Source organism: Pongo pygmaeus, chromosome 8, assembly GCF_028885625.2.
Source record: "Pongo pygmaeus isolate AG05252 chromosome 8, NHGRI_mPonPyg2-v2.0_pri, whole genome shotgun sequence".
NCBI classification, from domain to species: domain Eukaryota; kingdom Metazoa; phylum Chordata; class Mammalia; order Primates; family Hominidae; genus Pongo; species Pongo pygmaeus.
The window spans coordinates 131,231,983-131,249,601 of NC_072381.2; the positions used below are offsets into that span (position 1 = coordinate 131,231,983).

A 17,619-nucleotide genomic window follows, 5' to 3' on the forward strand; every position below is an offset into this window, starting at 1 on the left:
TCATCAGAGCCCATTGTGTCACTTACCAAGGTATGGTTTAGGGTCCTCAAGGACAGACCTTGTTAGTGTTAAAAGCAACTAGGTTTTGTTTTTGGCATTTTAGTGCCATCTTCTCCTAGAGTCTGTTGTCTTGCAGATAGAGATCAGGGAGCCCAGCTACACATTCATTCTTCTAGTCCCTTGTACTCATCATATTTCCTTCTGTCTTAGGGCCTTAGTTTGTGCTGTTCCGTGTACCAGGAACTCTCTTTGCTGTTTCTCGGTTCCTTGCTCAAGTGTCACTTCAAGGAAGGCTTTCCTGACTGACTTCTTATTTTTTAAGTTGTTACAGCACTGAGTACCTTTGTTTTATAACACTTACATTTATTTCTACGAATATTTCCTTAATGTCTATATTCCTCCCTAAATCGTAAGCTGCACGAGAGCAGGATCATTTGTATGTGCCTTACTAACCTTTTCATCTTGAGTGCCTGGCACAGTGCTTGGTACCTGGATTGGTACTTAATAAATATTTGCTAAGCAAATGAAGTGTAACCTCAAATCCATGGGCTAAGTCAAGCTCTAGGCAATTCCAGGCACTTTTGAAGTGATTTTGATTTTTGCCTACCCTTTTTGCAATCAGGAAGGTAATTTCTCCTTTGCGGCTGCCGTGTCTGGTTTATTTGAACCGGACTTTCTCAGCATTTAAACTAGGTTACTCTGAGTGTTTTGTTTTCTCAGGCTTTTGTGTCACCTGAAGAAATAGTGTGAAGGTGCTTTGTATTCTCTACAGATGGCAATCTTGGCAATGTTTGCCTGTTTTAAAGTCTAGATGTTTGTAGTTTTTCTGGTAACAACTATTTTGTGTGTTATTTACAGGAAGTGAATATTGAATTTGAAGCTTATTCCCTATCAGATAATGATTATGACGGAATTAAGAAATTACTGCAGCAGGTATTGTCTTTTATTTATTATGCATAAATTTCCTCTTACAAGAAAAATCAGGGGCCGGGTGCAGTGGTTCATGCCTATAATCTCAGCATTTTGGAAGGCCGAGGTGAGAGGAGCGCTTGAGCCCAGGAGTTTGAGACCAGCCTGGGCAACATAATGAGCACCTGTCTCTACAAAAAAATAAAAAATTAGCCAACTGTGGTAGCACACACCTTTAGTCCTAACTCCTCAGGAGGCTGAGGCTGGAGGATTACTTGAGTCTAGGAGCTCAAGGCTGCAGCTATGAATGTACCATTGAGCTCCAGTCTGGGCAACAGAGTGAGCCTCTGTCTCTAAAAAAAAAAAAAAAGAAAATTCAGGTCATTCAGTACAGGCTCTCTCAAATTCATCTTTTTAGAATTTCCATTTCTATCCTCTCCACCTTGCCTGGAAGGAAGAATTATTTCCTTTCATCTACTAATTAGTTGAGTTATTTTGTTTTTTTTAAATTCACAATTCTTATGTAACAGTCATATAACTGCTGTTTGGTGCTATAAAATTGATGCTTGCTGCTTCTCCTTATTCTTTTACTCATTTTATGACTTTGGTTCTTTAATCTTTATAGCTCTACCGTCCTTTTCACCAAATTCTTTGGCCTTATGTTTATCCTCTCTCGTTTCTCCCTTTTTTCTCCTCCTCCCCCATTACTTCTATATTACTACTGACTGCTTCTTTTCTGAAATTTCCTAATCTTTAGCTTCTTTGACTCTCCTGGGCTTTTCTTTCCCTCTTGGGATTGCTTTTCTAGATCATCTTCTTAAGTCACAGAAATTTCATTATTTGTATTTGAATATAGGGTTTGAAGTTATTAGAAATCATGCTTTGATCTGAATTTAAAATAATTTTTTCCTCCTTTTAGCTTTTTCTAAAGGCTCCTGTGAACACTGCAGAACTAACAGATCTCTTAATTCAACAGAACCATATTGGGAGTGTGATTAAGGTAAGCAGGATAATTGTGTTTATTCTGATTAAATGAGTTCTTTATTCTGTTCATGCTGGGCATCACCATGCTTGTAATCCCAGCACTTTGAGAAGCAAAGGTGGGAGGATTGCTTGATGCCAGGAGTTCAAGACCATCCTGGGCAACATAGCAATACTCTATCTCTACAAAAAATAACAAAAAATTAGCTGGGCATAGTGGCACATGCCTGTAGTCTTTTTACCCAGGTGGCTGAGGTAGGAGGATCTCTTGAGCCAAGAAGTTGAAGGCCGTGGTGAGCTTTTTGCCACTGCACTCTAGCCTGGCAGCACAGCAAGACCCTATATCTGGGGGGGGGGGGAAAAAAAAGAGTTCTTTATTCTGTTTAGCTCAAATTGGAAACAGTATTACTGGAGGAAGGGAGACTGATCAGAAGTCATTGCAGAAATCCAAGCTTATTAAATGCAGTAGTCCAGGTGGTGGCAATGGAGAGAGAGAGAAGTGGGCTCATTTAGAAAATATTTGGGAGATGAAAGATGATGGGGTTTAGTCCCTGATTGGGTGTGAAAGTGAGAGGAAAAGGAGTCAAGGATGACTTCTAGGTTTCTAGCTTGAGCAAACAGGATAACAGACATGGAGGAAGGTCAGGTTAGGAGGGGAACATGAGTTTGGATTTGTACATTTTGAGTTTGAGTTACCTGTGAGATACCGGGTAGCAGGTGGAGCCCTGGAGACTTGGGAGTTGGTCGTAAATGTTAATGAAGTCGTAGAAGTGATTGAGATTGCGCAGGGAGGGAAGGGACAGACACCTTAGTAATACCAAGAATACTTGGATGAGTAATATAAGTAGCAGAGCCAGCAAAGGAGAGTAAAAGGGATGACAGGAGAAGTAGAAGAAACAACAGTGCAGTGATGTCATACATGGCAAGAAAGAGAACATTTGAAGGAGGAGGCGATGGTCGTCCTTATCAGATAGATGTTGTAGAGAGCTCAACAAAATAAGGACTGGTTTGGCCCCTGGCTCTGCTGCTTATCATCTGGTGGTTCTTTGGGTTATCTGTTGTTTGTATAACAAACCACCCCATAGCTTAGTGTCGTAAAATAGCAATAGTCATTTATTTGGCTCATGGGTCTACAGTTTGGACAGAGCTCAGTGGGCACAACTCATCTGTGCTCCTGTTCCATCATGTTAGCTGGGGAGGCTTGACTAGGGGCTGGAGGATTCCCTTTCAAGATGGCTCACTCACATGACTGGCACGTTAGCCCTAGCTGTCTGTTGGGAGCTTAGCTGGGACTCTGGACCAGGGGCCTTAGTTCTTCTCCACGTAGGCCTCGTCACACATTGGTTTGCTTCCAAGAGCAAGCTGCCCAAAAGAAGCAGGCAGAAGTGATATAGTGCTATTTCCACCATTTGCTTAGTCAGTATAGATACAAATTTCTACCTAGGGGGAGGGCACATTGATCCCACCACTCCATGAGAAAAGTATCTAGGTCACTTTGTCAGAAGAGCATGTCCAAGAAGAGATCCATTGGGGCCATCTGTGAAAGATACAATCTGCCACAGTACCTTAATCTGTTTCCATTTCTATCTCTGAAAATGAGGATGGTACTAGCACCTATCTTGTAGAGTGCATGGGTAAACAAAATGAATTGCTGACTGCTTAGAACAGTGTCTGGCAACTGACATGTGCTACATATGTGTAGCTGTCACTGTTGATGTCTTTTTCGTGTTCCTAGCACCTGTTCCCTAGCCTGTTGTGAAAAACACAACAAACAAAAGCTCCATTCAGTCTAATGTTCCACTCTAAGTACATCACCTTCAGAGCCAAAATTCTTGAAAAGTAATCTTAAGTCATGGTTTCTACTTCCCGTCCTCCTATTAATTCTTCAGACACTCTTATCTGACTTTTACACCATTAAAATTCGGACACTGAGTGATAGGGTCACCAACATACTTGTTACTAAATGTAGTGTACACTTTTCAAGGCTTCTGACAATATTAGTAACCTTATGGCACTCAAGGTAAAGAAAATGAGAAATTAAACCTATGGGGCCTTCCTTTTATTAGGGCAATGGGAAAAAGCAGACCTGCTCTTTCATCAAATAAATGTGATCTCTAGCTGATTTGTGTCTTAGAAGACCTAATGGATATGGAGGAGAAGCAGTTATTTTTATCCTTGAAAGAGGTTATTATCTAATGGCAGGATTCACCCTTTAAATGGATAATCACATCAATAGCTCTGCAGTTATAACTAGCTTCTTGGGCTTCTCCAGAGACACTTGAGGTGTCCTGAGGATAGAGACTTCTTGTTCTTGGTAAAGGGACTATCCAGAGTGTTCAGTGGAGCCAGTCCCTAGGATCATAGAACAAAGGGCAGGGGGGTTCTCTTTTTTCCCCTACTCTCTTGCCAGTGTGGTAGGTGTAAGTGGCTCTCAAGCATTGCCCAGCTTCACTAATGGTCAAGACTGACAAGTGTTCTGGAAACTCATGAGTTTTAGATGAAACAATGCTGTGGGCCATGAGAGAAGCAAGGCTTGGCTCCAGCCAAATTGTGTAGAAAACAAATTAAAATGCTGTATTTCATGAGGTTTATCTCTTCTGGATTTGTATTATATTGAGAATCTGATAAAAGAAAATGACTTAAGAATCTAGTACAAAGAAATTTCAATCTGTCCAGAATCTGAAAAGAGGAACAGAGTCAAGGGAGGTAAAGTGAAATGAACAAGGTCACACAGTATTTAAGATACAATGCTTTCCAAGATGATGGTGGTAAAACTGTGACAGTATTTAAGATACAATGCTTTCTAAGACAGTGGTGGTAAAACAGAGTTTTGCTTTTGAAAAGTGAAAAGATAAATGAGGCCTACATCCCAAGACTTGGTATTATACTCTTGGTATTATACTAAATATAACATTTAAATATTTTTTCTCTTAAAATAGCAAACGGATGTTGCAGAAGACAGTGATGATGATGTGGATGAAGATGAGGTTTTTGGTTTCATAAGCCTTTTAAATTTAACTGAAAGAAAGGTTGGTTTCACTGGATGGCATCTGAATGGTTATTTCTTAGGCCAAAACCACTTTTATTTAATGCATGGTGAAAATGTCTTTTATGTTAAACAATGATATTAACTATAGGGATAAGTGCTCTTGTGAAATCTTATTGTAATCCTTTTTCAATATGAAGGTGGTGGTGTTGGGTCTGCACCCAGTTAAAGTTGTTTACTCCCTGTGGTTTAGGGAATCATCTGGCTTTGCAGTCCTGATGTTGGTACTGATGCAGGAGCTGTTTGTGCTGTGTCTCTGTGGCTGTTATCTTTGCTACTTGTGTAGTGGGTATATTCTCAGGCTTTGCTGCCTCAATGTTGAGGGCACTTGCTGACATTTTATTTTGTTTTGATTCATCTCTTTTTGTTGATTCTCTGATGAGTTGTAATAAAAAGTAAACCAGCTGTTTACCCTCCTCAGAATAAGATGCAGGCTACACTTAATCTTTAATTTTGAAATAAACTTTCCAGTTACTTCCATCTATCTTTATGAGATGGACTACAGTTGCCATTCCAGTGTGTCTGAATGTTAATTACGACTCTCTTACCACTGATCATGGGATGGTAAATAACTAGTGTATTTGCTTTTGAGAAATGCTTAAGCAGTCAACACTGAAGACATACAAGACGTTAAGGCTATGGCAGGAAACTGCCCTTAGCTGTAAGATGAAAAGTGATAGCTTTTAGTCTCAGGTTTTCTCCTGTATGTGATGGCTTGTAATAGGAAACAAACTTTCTCTTTGCTTTCTAGGGTACCCAGTGTGCTGAACAAATTCAAGAGTTGATTCTAAGCTTCTGTGAGAAGAACTGTGAAAAGAGCATGGTTGAACAGCTGGACAAGTTTTTAAATGACACCACCAAGCCTGTGGGCCTTCTCCTAAGTGAAAGATTCATTAATATCCCTCCACAGATCGCTCTGCCCATGTACCAGCAGCTTCAGTAAGAGACTTTGAGAAAATATCTTTGAACAGTAATTTTTTTTCAAGTAGATTCAGAAATGTCATTTAAGTAGAATATGTAGGTATAGAAAGAGTTCTGTCCTTGGTTTAAGCGGGTTTAGTGTGAGGGGAGTGGAAGAAACATCCTGTGAAGTGCATACATTATTAACAACTGGCTTTTTGAAGAGTTTGTGACAATAATCTTGAAATTTAAACTTAAGATTTAAGTGATAAGTAGATAATTTCATATAGACTTTTCATCCCCATTTGATTGAAGTTTTTCACCTTCACAGATAGCTTTCTGCAACATGAATAAAATAATGAACAATTACAACAATAACAAAACTGGTAAAGTTCCCAAATTCTATTGGTATGTTTCATAACTAATGAAACCATAGTCCTGATACTGTGGCTAGCTTTTCAGGATATTTGTTATTCTATTTTTTAATCCAGGAGTTTTGAGTTTACAAAAATATTTCAAATGTAGCTGTGAAATCTAGCAAACTGAGTGTACTAAGAATTGTATTGCCTGTGCTTTGCAATAGAGGATAAAATATAGGCAGATTCTCTTATTTATTTCTCTCTATTTAATTAAAATTTTTTTTTTCCGGTAGAGACAGGGTCTTGCTACAATGCCCAAGCTGGTCTTGAACTCCTAGGCTAAAGCGATCTTCCCACCTCAGCCGCCCAGTGTTGGGATTACAGGTGTCAGTCACAGCGCTTGGCCTAGACAGGTTCTTTATAGAATATTCTTTTACAGACGTCATAGCCCTTGCATTGTGGTTTTCCTTTAAATAGCTGTATGAATGCAACTCTACTCTGGAAACCTTTAGGTTTGCTGTTTTTTCCTAGGGATTCATTGCTTTTTATCTCCTGCTCCTTGCTCTCTCAGCTGTAGCTCAGATTGTGCTCCTGGTGCCTTATGTGGTTTTTGGTTTTTTTGGTTTTCTTTTTTTCTGATCAGCTGGAGCTCACATTTATTTGGTTTTATAGGAGGGTGATTTGCTTTCTCCTAGTCCTGTTAAAGCTGAAGTGAGCCAAGTGCAGTGGTGCACGCCTGTAGTCCCAGCTACTCAGGAGGCTGAGGCAGGAGGAATGCTTGAGGCCAGGAGTTCCAAGCTGCAGTATACTATGATTGTGCCTGTGAATAGCCACTGCACTCCATCCTGGGCAAAATTGCAAGACTCTGTCTCTTTTTTTTTTTTTTTTTTTTTAAGAAGGGCCAGGTGTGGTGGCTCACACCTGTAATTCCAACGCTTTGGGAGGCCGAAGCTGGCAGATCACTTGAGGCTAGGAGTTTGAGACCAGCCTGGCCAACATGGTGAAACCCCAATTCTACTAAAAATACACCCACAAAAAATTAGCTGGGTATGGTGGTGCAGACCTGTAATCCCAGCTACTCGGGAGGCTTAGGCACGAAAATCGTGTGAACCTGGGAGGCAGAGGTTGCAGTGAGCTGAGATTGCGCCATTGTACTCTACAGCCTGGGCAACAGAGTGAGAGTTTGTCTACAAACGAAAAAAAGAAAAAAAAAAAAGGAAAGCTGAAGAGGACGGTTCTGAGTTTCTTCTTTTGTTCAAGGGCATCCAGATGCACAAGGCTATGTTTAATTTTCAGAAAGAAGAAACATTAAGGCTTTGTTGCCATTCCATTGCTAGAATTTAGGCTATGTGTTTCTGCAGTTTCTGCAGTATGTCAGAAATTAGTTCCAGACTCTAGCAATTAGAGACTATAGTAGTAGTCACAGGCTGTAGTGATACTGGTTGTGGCTGTATACCTTTGTGTGTTTCAGTTAAATGTTCATTGCTTTAAAAAATTCAAAAAGTCAGATTCGTATATATTTTTAACTTCTGCACAGGCAGAGCAGTGATAACATTGAGTGAATTTGAGACTCATCTGATCTGTTAGTTGCTATATATCCACAAATCAGCATAATCTGAGAGATGTTTCATAGTATTATAAAAAGTAGTACATAATCTAAAATGCAACTGATTATGTAAATAAAAATCATTGCTTGTAGACTAAGTGTTCAGATTGAATGCCTGCATCACAGTAGAACCCAATGAAGATGCCTCACCGGGTTTTCTCTGTGCTCTGGTTTGTTGATGGATTTTACTTGACCCAGCAGGTAAACAAACGTTGTGTGTGTGCCTTGCAGGAAAGAACTGGCGGAGGCACACAGAACCAATAAGCCATGTGGGAAGTGCTACTTTTACCTTCTGATTAGTAAGACATTTGTGGAAGCAGGAAAAAACAATTCCAAAAAGAAACCTAGCAACAAAAAGAAAGCTGCGTTAATGTTTGCAAATGCAGAGGAAGAATTTTTCTATGAGGTAAGACTATCCTGCTTATTTGTTTAGATGTAAATAAGGATTTTCTTGAAAATGATTTATCAAGATTTATTGTTCTCCCACTTTATGTCCAAGTCTTTCAAGTGTGGCCACTCCGTTTTTCTGTTTCCCCACAGGACCTAGCAGCTAACATAGTGCCACGCGCATAGTAGGTACTCAAGAGGCTAGGCACCAGCCTCCTTGCCTGCACTGTGGTTATGAGCGTGAGGAGGAGGAGAAAAGCGATTAACCTGTTAAGAATGATTAGGCATTTATAATACGCTTCCTGTGAAATCTTTCATTCTAAAACCATGCGGAGAGGTAGACATTAGCCTGGGATTTACAGATGTGGACTTTAAGGCATAGGGAAATGAGGGAAATTACCTGAGATCACACAGGTCATTGTGGAAGCTGGGGCACCCCTGCTGCTCTGTGTCCTTAGTCGTGGATGTCATCCTGCTGGTGGGATTTCACCAGCATTTTTTTCCTATAAAGGTAGCTTGTACTGTGATGGACAGCCATATACCAGAGAATATTCTTGCTCACCCTCTCTTCCTCTGAAAAATCTTGAAGTGGGCCAGGCGCAGTGGCACACACCTGTAATCCCAGCACCTTGGGAAGCTGAGGCGGGCAGATCACCTGAGGCCAGGAATTCAAGACCAGCCTGGCCAACATGGAGAAACCCCGTCTCTACTAAAAATACAAAAAAAAATTAGCCGGGCATGGTGGCAGATGCCTGTAATCCCAGCTACTCGGGAGGCTAAGGCAGGAGAATTGCTTGAACCTAGCGGGCAGAAGCTGCAGTGAGCCGAGGTCGCGCCACTGCACTCCAGCCTGAGCAACAAGAGCGAAACTCCGTCTCAAAAAAAAATAAAAAAAATAAAAAAATAAAAATCTTGAAGTGTATCTCTGAGGGGAACATATTTTCCTGAATTGGATGATATCACTTATCACTTTTAAGACTTCTACAGAAGACTAAAGCACTACAAATTTAGCTGTGCCCTTCTTTTCTAGGAAGTAAATAGTAAACATAATTTTTAAAAAACACAGGCCGGGCGCGGTGGCTCATGCCTGTAATCCCAACACTTTGGGAGGCTGAGGCGGACGGATCACGAGGTTAGGAGATCGAGACCATCCTGGCTAACACGGTGAAACCCTGTCTCTACTAAAAATACAAAAAATTAGCCGGGCACGATGGTGGGCACGATAGCTGGGCTACTTGGGAGGCTGAGGCGGGAGAATGGTGTGAACCCGGGAGGCAGAGCTTGCGGTGAGCCGAGATCACGCCACTGCACTCCAGCCTGGGTGACAGAGTGAGACTCTGTCTCAAAAAAAAAAAAAAAAACCATATGCTTCAACACCTTAGGTTGACCATTTGGGGGGAGTATGTATGGGTGTTTTAAGATGGCGGGGTATGCAGATTTACTCTGTCTTCACACAAAAGCCTGATGGTAAGGAAGCAGCTGAGAAAGTGAGAAAAGTGTGTTTGAAGACCAGTTCTTGTTAAATATCAAATTTTACGAGTCTTAATTTCATTATGTTTCACAAGATTATTTTGACAATTAAATGAAAATATCACGTAGCTGCTTGTTCACCTCTTAGAAATTGCACGCCTCCATCCCTGTTCCTCATGTAGGTTTAAAATCTACTTGGTTTGTGTTTTATAACTTCTGTCTGAATGTCCCATTTGAACTTTTTAAATTCTGAGTTTTGCTTCTTTTTAGTTCTCATTCTTATTTAAGCATATGCCAAACGTAATATTCTTTGCCATAGATTAAATGGGGTTTGTCTTTGGGTTGTCCCAATTTTTAATTCATGGTTACTTATTTGGTTTAGAAGGCAATTCTGAAGTTCAACTACTCAGTGCAGGAGGAGAGCGACACTTGTCTGGGAGGCAAATGGTCTTTTGATGACGTACCAATGACGCCCTTGCGAACTGTGATGTTAATTCCAGGCGACAAGATGAACGAAATCATGGATAAACTGAAAGAATATCTATCTATCTAACCCATTTCCAATGGACAGTGATGGGCTTGTTTTTGTAAAATTACCAGAAAACTCAGTGGAGATTTACTGAAAAACTCAGACTTTATTCAGATTAAGTTCCTCTACAAAAAGTAGGGTTCTGTCCCATGTGTCTGTGACACATTTACAAAATACCAGTTTTTTAAAATTTTGGTCAAATTATGAGTGGTTGATTTAAAAACTTTTCCAAGAAGAAGAAAAGCGTGGAGTAGTAATTTAAAGAACTCAATAAAAACTTCTATTTTTTATTTTAAAATAATATACACAGTGTTATTTTCTTCAAGACTGTCCTGTGGGTGTGAAATCCGTCTTCGTGTCACGTATCTCCCATCTCCAGCAGTTCAGCCATCCAGCTACCTTTGGGACCCTACTGCACCTTGTGTTTGCTGGGGAGTCACTGGAGAGTGCATCTCTGTTCAGCAGTTTCAGGGCACGTCTCACACATTTTCTGTTCCTTATTCATTGTTGACATAGGGGATAGGTGATCCATTACTTGCTGTAGAATATCCTTACTTTCACTAGGAGGCAGATTACTGAAATAGTATTGTGGTACCAGCTGCATAAATCTGTTTAAAACGAAAAGATGAGATTATGAGTGGGGAAGGTGGTGAGAGACACCAAACATTATGTCTGGGCACTTCCCATCCCTGGAGAATCTACCTGTAGAACTGGTATTTAATTTGAACTCAGTATCTCAGTCCGACTTTGTAAAATAAATACTTTCTGGTTTTTATGCAGCCATTCCTATTGCATTTCTAGAATAAGTTGGCCTCTCTAGTGTTATACCACACAGTGGAAGTGCTGTCTACCACTAACCTTTAGTGGAAACTAGTATTTCCCCTAAGGCCCATCACCATATGAGAGGCACCGATCGTATGCTTAGGAGACCTTTGGGTAGGGGATAGAGGGGGTATCTTTGCTTCTTATTTTAACTAGTACCACTCCACATCCAGCTGCGTCAGCCAGACACCTATGAGTCACTCTTGGTTGTTGCCTTGAACACAACTTGCCGGAATAGTAGTGGAACCTTCAAAATGGATCCAGACTCTGTAGTGGCCTCTCAAAGACTAGTGGAGTAGTCTCACTCTTGCCATTGCCCCTCCTTTCCATTCATGTGCAGCCACAGTTATTTTTCCTTTTTTCTTTTTAGACAGGGTCTTGGTCTGTCTCCCAGGCTGGTGTGCGGTGGTATGACAATACCTCACTGCAGCCTTGACCTCCTGGGCTCAAGTGATCCTCTGCCGCAGAATCTCCAGTAGCTGGGACTATAGGCACGTGCCACCACACCTGGCTAATTTTTTTATTTTGTAGAGACGGGGTCTTGCTATGTTGCCAGGGCTGGTCTTGAACTCTTGGGCTCAAGCCATCCTCCTCCTGCCTTGGCCTCCCAAGGTGCCTGGCCAGCTACAGTGATCTTAAAACTGTATCGAGAAGATGCTACTCTTGCTTAAAATGCTCCAATTGCTGTGTACTGCACTTAGATAAAATATAAACTATGTGGCCCATAAAGCCTTACACCTTCTGGTGCCTGCCTCTCTCTTCAACCTTCCCTTCTTCCTCTTTCCCGACAGCTCCAAAACTGCAGTGGCTCTTGAAAGATGGCTAAGCTCATTCCTCTCAAGGTCAATGCACCTGCATACAATGCATTTCTCTAGCATTCTGTCCCTCTTAAAGACACATGGTCTTTGTTTTTATTTCTACACTGTCTTTTCTATGCTGTAATCTCCTAACAGGCAGGGACATTTCTTAGGTATCATCCACAGAGGCCTGCCCTTAGTAGGTACTCTCAACATAAATTAAGATTGCATCAGTATAAACTTTAGAACTAAGAATAAAAGCCAAATTTGTCATTTACTCCTACAGGTATGAATTAAAAAAAAAAAAATACAACCCTTTCTTCTCCATTAAACTTACAGTTCAGGAGAGATTTCTGAGGTAATCCTGATGTAGTTGTTCTCAGAAATGCTGAATTTATGGAAGAGGACCCACTCTGGCATCTTCTTGGTGATTGAGTAACCAGACAGGGGATGCAGCTGAGCAACCTGCTTATGTGTCAGCATTAAGTAGTTACCTGATCCATCAACATCCCGAGCAATCTGAAAGGCAGCGTTTTAAAGAAAAAAGATTTTGTATTAACATGGAGATCATTATACAAAAATGTTTGTTGAAAAAAATACCAAAGTATTTTATACGGGATAGTTAAAACTAAAATTTGCCACTCATGTTTCCTATTTTCACATGGTAGAAAATAAGCCATGTTTTGCCCAAAACTTTGAGACAGTGATATTAACTAGCTTCAGCAACAGCAGGGCACTGCTAAAACAGTGTAGCTGTGAGGTTAATGTTTTGGCCATGAGATGAAACTTAGCACGCTACCCACCATACTATGGGCGACATACACTCCAATGCCAAGTGCTTTACACTTGGTGTCTGGCACGCAATGACCCTGTGATGTAGGAACCTTACTTTACAGCTGAGGAAATCCATAATGAAATGTCATTTTTCTCCATTAAGACTACATATTCTGCCTTGGCCCTTTATTCCCTTGAGGGGAAGGATATTTAAGTACCAAATCTTTAATAATAACATGGATTTTTAGTTTTACTTAATGTCAAAATCATCATCCTACGCCATTGTTGGCAGCACGTCCTGAGTATGTGCAATTCAGGGAAGCCTATGCTGAGGTGACCCCACCCCTTCTCACCTGCATAAAGTAACCGGACAGAAGAGCTTTCTTTATGTTTAGAGTGTTTTCCTTGGAGCCAAAAGCAGGTTCTGCATAGGGAAGCTCGATTCGCTTGATAATTTCTAAGAGTTCAGCTCGAATAACATCTGCCATTCTGAGTGCTGAACAGTTGAGGAAGTAATCATGACACCACTTTTCAACACAGTCTAGAAGGGAAAGAACACAAGGCTATTTAGAAATGATTTGTCAGAAGCTCTAAAGAGCCCAGGCCAGGCAGTTGCCATCTTTAAGCCCTGTGCTCTCCTCTCCTACAAAGGAGGCCACATAGGTGAGTGGCAGGAAGGCAGCAAGGACAAGGATTTCTGGTGGCTGCAAGGTCGGCTGTCAGGGCACTACCAGGAAGGGAGACGGTGTCACTGACAGCATCCATGCCACCTGCTGGGGTTATGTGATCCCAGCCAACTGTGGAAACTCTTCCTAGTGGTGACTGAAGATGTATTTCACTAACCCGTGGCTCATAAAGGCCAGAGAGGATTTTTAAGATCTATATTGTGTCTCTATGCATACAGCAAGGATGTATGTGGCCCCATTTAATCAAACTAGGCAGAAAAAAGCCCACAATATAAATTCCTCTGATCTATGAAAATATCTCCTATTTTATTTAATGATAAGAAAAGGATTACTACCAGGTTGATTTGGGAATTAATTATGTTACAGTTAAGCTCATCTATCTACCCTAGCTGTAACTTATATTAAAATTCAGGCATGTGGGTGAGTTTGAAGTTAGTCTTTCTGGCCACCTGTAATTACTTAAGATGGACCTGGGAATGTACATGGCGATGGCACCATGGACAGAAGACCCTCATTTACCCTGTCCTGTCCACTCACGCCGCTCGAAGCAACCACAGCATGTACTTAGTCAGTGTCACCCATTCAGCATGCCCTCAAAAGGTGCCACCAAATTCCCGTGTACCTTCTGGCTCCACTGACAACTTTTTCTTCTCAGCTTTGAAACACTAACTCCCTGTTCTTTATACAATTCTACTGTCTTTCAAATTGCTGTCATATTTTTCACACTACACGTATTTTCACACCATCTTTCAGAGCAAAGGAGGTAAAAGATGCATCATGGAAAATGTCAGGGAGGGACCTCACTGGCTGCCCTTTATGGGTGGCTCTAGCCTCTGCTATGCTGCTTTGCCCTGTTTGCCCTCGTCTTGTTTCTGTCTGCATAGCAGCTTCCAGCTGACTTCTGAGTACCTTCCTGTGACAGGTAATCTACCCACTGCCCTTCAGGCATACAGAGGACTCTGTGGCTGTGCTTTGACATGCGCCATTCTCTTCTCTGGACACCCTCTGCTCTCCTCTACCAAGCTCCGTCAGCAACTCTGCAGCCTCCGCTCAGCACCCCAGCCTATTCTGCACCAGTATCTGGAGCTCTGCAGCCTCTCTGCATGCACGTGGTGAATGTGCCAGGATACGGAAGGTGCACAGCACAACTCTGACACAGTGGGCACGTAGAGGTGGCTGTTCCTTGTCTTCCTCCGAAGACCCATGTACGAGTCTGTGTCCCCCGTCACCATGCCCCAAGCAAGCTTGCTTTGAAGGCTGGCTGAGTGGAGTCCTGGAGCTCTGGAAGTACAGGCCCGCCATGGTGGCACACCAGAGCTCCGTGGGAATGGGGACTGAGTGTCTCCCACTCTGCAGACGCCTGTGGGTGCTTTTAGGGCCTCAAGTGCATTCAAGTGGCCAGTAGGGCTAGAGAAGAAGAATGTTTGATGAATAACTAATAAGGACTCAGACTTATCTGGGGAAAGGAAGGTGGAATTAATAGGTAGTTTCTGAGCATTCACTTACACTCACTGCTAGAATTCAGAGTTGTGTCTTGGTAGGCCTTGTAAATGCTGATGAGGGTAAAGTGATCTCCTTCGGGATGTAAAAATGTCTTCCAACAAGTCAAGGCAGCCTCTTCAGCTCCATGTGGCACATGTGAAAAGCAATTTGGAGCTTTAAAATGAAAAAGGTCACATGGTTAGCAATAACGAAGACATTTTATCTTAGCCTAACATGCAGAGGGGAGGGGTCACGACTGTTAGTGGCATGGCTCCTGTCTTGGTTCTCTGAATAAATATGTTATTCTTGTTTACTTAGAAATCCCAGAAATTTAGAGTGAGTCATCCTAATTCTCCCTCTCCTTTTGTGTGTGTGTGTTTGTTTTTCTAAGGTCAACTGAATATGGTTAATACCCTGCTTCTATTCCAGCAGGAGCAGGGAAAACCTGAGGTGCTCGGAGGTCCAGACACAAGAAGAGGATTGGAACCAGTTCCAATACAGCACAATGGTTGGTCTGTTCCCCCAGTATTAGAATAAATTAAAACATACAAGCCAGGATGAATGAAGCCAATAGGAAATAAAAAACAAGCACACAACATTGTTTGGGGAAAAACACCTCTAGTGACACGTTTTCTTCATCTGCACTGATTATTTCAGCAAAAGAAATCTAGTATGTTTTCATACATGTGATGTATAAATTTGCTGAACTTTGAGTTAGTTTTCTTATATTAAGGTAATTTTTCATATTAAGAAAATTTTCCTTTTCTAACCTATTAAAATACCTCACTATCATTTCAAAACGTTAAATGAATTGATCACCATCTCTGCTATGTGCTCCTCAAAATATAATTTCAAATGGATCCGATTTAAATCTATACCTAGTGCAGATTTGCAAAAAAAGAAAAGGAATAGTCATTAAGTATACCTGTTACCATGGCCGCGATTGTTAGCACTTCATCTACACAGTCAAATTCACAGGACGCTAAGATAGACTTCGAGAGTTGTGGATCAAGAGGAAACTCTGACATGATGATTCCAAATTCAGAAAGATTTCCATCATTATCCAGTGCTGCCAGATAATCTAAGTCTTCCAATGCCTGCATCAAACTTTCTGGTGCTAGGAAAGGAAAAAATAATAATTTAAGAGTCTTATATGGCTAAGATGGAGAAACACGTACTGGATTTTTCCCTCCTGCATGAAACAAGCAAACAATGGACAAAATATGTGAAACAACGGTTTGCAAGACACCAAATACCAGGGAGTGAAGGACAGTGATTCTTGAGAGGGCAAACTCAGGAGGGGAGCCCTGTGATTGTCCAGCTCATGCTCCGAAGAGGGTCCCAGCTGCAGTGTGCATGCGGGGGGAACCCAGGTGGAGCCTGCCAGCCTCCCTGCAGTAGGAAAACAATGCCAGGGATCCAGGGAGACTAAGGTGGCCAGAACTCGCGGTCACAGTACTGGAGAGAGACACACAGATCTAAGTCAGGGGCCAGAGGGAGCTCCCTCAACTAGGCAGCAGAGCCCCACTGATGAGCACGTGTGTGTAAGGAACCACCTCAGGCCAGAGAAAGGGCCATGTGAAAGGATTAGAAGGACAGTGGTGCTGACACAGGACCTAGGGTAAGGCCTGTTCCCACCACCCAAGCTGGAAAACCTCATGATTTCTGGGGCACTGGGTAGAAAACACAAGTGAGAAACCCTAGATGGGCACTGCCACCTGACACATCAATACAGCAGGACCTGAAAGGATCACACTGCATCCTAGGACAAAGCTCAAAGATACCTCTGGGACTACAAAAATATTCAGTGCCCAACAAGGTAAAATGTACAATGTCTAGCATCCAGTAGAGAGGCATGAAAAACAGGAAAATACATTGCATAATACAGAGAAAAATTAATCACAACTGACCTGGATCTCAGATGCTAGAAACAGTAGACAAAGATGTTATTTCCCAGTGCAAATAAAGAAATAAAGATAGCAAGCTGATTCTCTCCATCTCTTTATTTCTCTTTTAAGTTTATGTAACATCAATAATGATGTGGTATTTTATGTGCTCAATCTTTACCAAAGTTTTAAAAAATCCATTTATTTAAAGAAATATATTCTCTTTGTGGAATAAGGCTATATATAGGTTGGTGCAAAAATAATCGTGGTTTTTGCCATTGAAAGTAATGGCAAAAACCACGATTACTTTTGCACCAACCGAATATTTATTAAATAAATACATGTGTTTTGTCCACCTTTCTGGTTCCTGGCATAGCAATAAAGGTCACACAATGAAGCAAATTCCATAATAGAAAGCTGCTGTATTGTTATACCCCAAACTGCAGGATTTATGAGCCACTACGTTGCTTCTGTCTTAGTTCCAGTAAGTGCAGGGTGGGCGCGAGCTGAAGACTCTGGGGACCTGAGAAGCGCTTGAACCTGTCTGCTCCTGGGAGTTCAAAGTAACATATGGTAAAAATTTACTTGTGTGCTGTCTAAACTTTGATCATTAAGCTCTATGTCTAAATTTCAGGCAAACTGAGTAGCTCAAAAAACCTCACTTTGGGAGGCCGAGGCGGGACAATCACGAGGTCAGGAGATGGAGACCATCCTGGCTAACACGGTGAAACCCCGTCTCAACTAAAAAAATACAAAAAATTAGCCGGGTGTGGTGGCGAGCGCCTGTGGTCCCAGCTACTCGGGAGGTTGAGGCAGGAGAATGGCGTGAACGCAGGAAGTGGAGCTTGCACTGAGCCAAGATGGCACCACTGCACTCCAGCCTGGGCAACAGAGCGAGACTCCATCTCAAAAAAAAAAAAAAAAACCTACTCACAAACTTCGATTTGATAAAATTCCTCCATTCCTGTCAGGACAACTGGAAGGC

The 17,619-nt window shown here is 41.7% G+C and overlaps 2 protein-coding genes across 13 annotated transcripts in view; one reads left to right on the forward strand and one right to left on the reverse strand.

Moving 5' to 3' along the window:
• The window catches only part of BCCIP (BRCA2 and CDKN1A interacting protein), a 30,148-nt gene that overhangs the window by 2,527 nt on the left and 10,002 nt on the right, over positions 1-17,619 (forward strand). The window contains exons 2-8 of one of the 10 annotated variants that reach the window (XM_054436498.2): positions 859-933; positions 1,829-1,909; positions 4,830-4,919; positions 5,688-5,875; positions 8,033-8,207; positions 15,178-15,256; positions 17,114-17,187. In XM_054436498.2, the coding sequence (XP_054292473.1) occupies positions 859-933; positions 1,829-1,909; positions 4,830-4,919; positions 5,688-5,875; positions 8,033-8,207; positions 15,178-15,256; positions 17,114-17,172 (747 nt within the window). In that variant the 3' untranslated portion in view covers positions 17,173-17,187. Of the gene's footprint in view, positions 1-858; positions 934-1,828; positions 1,910-4,829; positions 4,920-5,687; positions 5,876-8,032; positions 8,208-8,699; positions 9,088-10,040; positions 10,486-15,177; positions 16,732-17,113; positions 17,188-17,619 lie in introns of those variants that run through there. The other 9 variants (XM_054436495.2, XM_054436497.2, XM_054436496.2 and 6 more) reach the window with 9 other exon arrangements.
• The window catches only part of DHX32 (DEAH-box helicase 32 (putative)), a 67,773-nt gene continuing 60,427 nt past the window's right edge, over positions 10,274-17,619 (reverse strand). For all 3 annotated transcript variants that reach the window (XM_054436488.2, XM_063670394.1, XM_054436487.2), the window contains exons 8-12: positions 15,674-15,865; positions 14,773-14,922; positions 12,934-13,121; positions 12,144-12,325; positions 10,274-10,795 (exon numbers count right to left, since the gene is read on the reverse strand). In XM_054436488.2, coding sequence (XP_054292463.1) covers positions 10,624-10,795; positions 12,144-12,325; positions 12,934-13,121; positions 14,773-14,922; positions 15,674-15,865 — 884 coding nt within the window. In that variant the 3' untranslated portion in view covers positions 10,274-10,623. The remainder of the gene's footprint in view (positions 10,796-12,143; positions 12,326-12,933; positions 13,122-14,772; positions 14,923-15,673; positions 15,866-17,619) is intronic.